Genomic DNA, 2432 nt, shown 5'->3' on the forward strand with positions numbered 1-2432 from the left:
GTTTTGACAAAAAAGGCATGCATGGATAAAGAAACAGTGTTGCTGCTTCTGCTGTATAAATTTTGAGCTTTTTGTGTTAAAGTGTCCAGTTAGCATTTATTAATAAGAAAGGAAACAATTTCAGTAACAAACATTTTGCTGTGTTTCCAATCCCTGTTCCTCCTTAAATTGTTCATTGGTTTGATCCTTTTATGTTTATTAATTTCCATCTCTTCACTCCTCCTCCCAGGTTCATCAGTATGAAGTTCAAGGCGGTCACATTCATCGACTCATCTTTCATCAACTGCTATTTTGAGGATGTCTCCTCCTTAGGATCCTTCTTCAAAAACTGTACCTTCGTAGACTCCTTCTTTTACAACACGGGTGAGTCTGCACCTGCAGAACTGTCTCCCATTCACCGATCTCTGCACTGAGGTTTTTCCTTCCAGCCCAGAAAAATCCTATTACGCTGTAAGTGGCTCACACATAAGTCTCACTCAGTCTCTCTGTGTCTTTCTGACAGTTAATTTTGGGTCTAACGTCCAAGCTTCTAGAGAAGAAAGAAAAGGTTTGAGCATGAATGGCTTTACTTTATGCCACTCAATGACTGCTTAACCTCTCTGCCCCTGCACAGATTGCCTTTCTGAACTCAGGCGACTGTAGTTAACAAAGACACAGAGCCGGGCTCGCCTGCAGAGCGCTGAAAATGGCAATTTCTAACCACACAAACACTCCTGGAGGGATACTTTTTCTTTTATCCTTTAGATGCACGCAAAAATTCAAACAGTAAGGAATTCAAACATTATTCTCTCTGGTGCTGAATTTAAAAATCAAAATGTGAGCTTTTTCTCTTCACTGTTTTTTGTCTTGTTTTGATACATTGGAAATAAGGCATTTAAATCATCACGTTGTACATTAAAACTCCATTGTGTAATGTTTTAAGTTGATTCTTAGCAAAAAAAACTTTTGTTCTTTAAAAAATACAAGTGCTCATTCATGTGCAATTACTTCCACCATCTAATCAAAATATTCTCGTAAGCGAAGAATCTAGCATGTATTCTGCCATGTTGCACCTCCATCTTTAAAACACATCAGCCACAGAGGGTCAGTGGGACCTCGACCTGCCGGCAGATTTGAAAGCCTGTTGAAGATGGAGGACCACGCTGATACTTCACCAACATTAGCTTGCATTCGTTTTGCAACCTGATAGCTGTGGTCAGCAATGAAATGGTACCAAAATAAAGAAAACGCCAAACTATTATTACACTGGATGGAACACTCTCGGACAAAGTCGTACATAATAATACGGCCACTTAAAACGCGATCGTAATGGGGAGGGGCTAGAAATTGCAATTTTACCGCTAGATGGGAGAAATTCTTACACAATGTAGCTTTAAATAAATTCCGGCTTTGTTCTGAAAGTGCAATCTAATAATTTTCGGGCTGGCAAAAACATAAGCAGGAAGAAAATAAAAAGGCAAGGCAGACATTTTAAATGTTACTCGAGAGCATGGAGCTGAATCAGACCTTGTGGGAGCACAGGGTGGAAAAATAGTTCCCTCAAGCACTCAGGAAAAGTGCTGAATGTGGAAACAGCGAGGGCATGTCAGGTTGCTGGTAATGCCCCATGGGAAATGAAGTCTCTTTGCCCCCAGCAATGTGTCTCTAGAGAGCAGCGGAGAAAGAGAAACAAGGAGAGACAGAATGAGAAAGGGAGGGAGGCGTGCATCATGAGAGCAGAGGGCAGAGCAGGGGATGTTTTCTTCTCTGCAGCTGCTGAAGTTTATTAATACACCTTTCATATTTAGGGATAGAAGCCCACAGACATGAGATCCTATGCATATAGTTGGAAAGGGTTATGTTTATTAATTAAATACAACAGTACAAATACACCAGTGAAAGGTTTTATTTCAGCTTTAAATACCTAGAATGCCTCATTGAGATTAACAATTGACATTTTGTGAAATACGCCTTTCTTGGGACAATAGACATCTAGAAAACTGGATTAGTGACTAGGCGACAGGCTTTCTGTGCGTCCATTAATTTGGGGTGTGAGCACAACATCATAAGGTAAAATATTAGACACTGAGCCTCCCTGAAAAACCTGAAAAAATTAACTTAGTTGATATTGGGCTTTAGTGTTCAATCATTTGACATGCAGTGACCCATGTGACATCTGACCAGTGACATATGGGCCCTCTGGTAGTCAGTGGTCCCGGGGCAGTTAGTTATCCAGCATTGCTCGTCAAAGATAACCTAGTCACAACAGCCACAACATTTCAGGGATTGCTCCTCTGAGGCCAAAGATTACGCCCTATTTCACTCTTTTTGGCAGGATCTCTATTACCTTCCTCTTTCTTTCTTTGGATTTCTGGGGACTGTGGTTACAGTAACTGCTCCTCAGATCTCTGCAGGGTAAATCCAGACAGCTAGCTAGACTATCTGTCCAATCG

The 2432-nt window shown here is 41.0% G+C and overlaps 1 protein-coding gene across 1 annotated transcript in view; it reads left to right on the forward strand.

Annotated features, from left to right (window-relative positions):
* The window catches only part of LOC116704192 (synaptic vesicle glycoprotein 2C), a 34178-nt gene that overhangs the window by 26111 nt on the left and 5635 nt on the right, over positions 1-2432 (forward strand). Inside the window, exon 9 of the mRNA XM_032539466.1 lies at positions 230-363. Within this exon, the coding sequence (XP_032395357.1) occupies positions 230-363 (134 nt within the window). The remainder of the gene's footprint in view (positions 1-229; positions 364-2432) is intronic.

The sequence above is a fragment of the Etheostoma spectabile genome, chromosome 16 (genome assembly GCF_008692095.1).
Source record: "Etheostoma spectabile isolate EspeVRDwgs_2016 chromosome 16, UIUC_Espe_1.0, whole genome shotgun sequence".
NCBI lineage: Eukaryota > Metazoa > Chordata > Actinopteri > Perciformes > Percidae > Etheostoma > Etheostoma spectabile.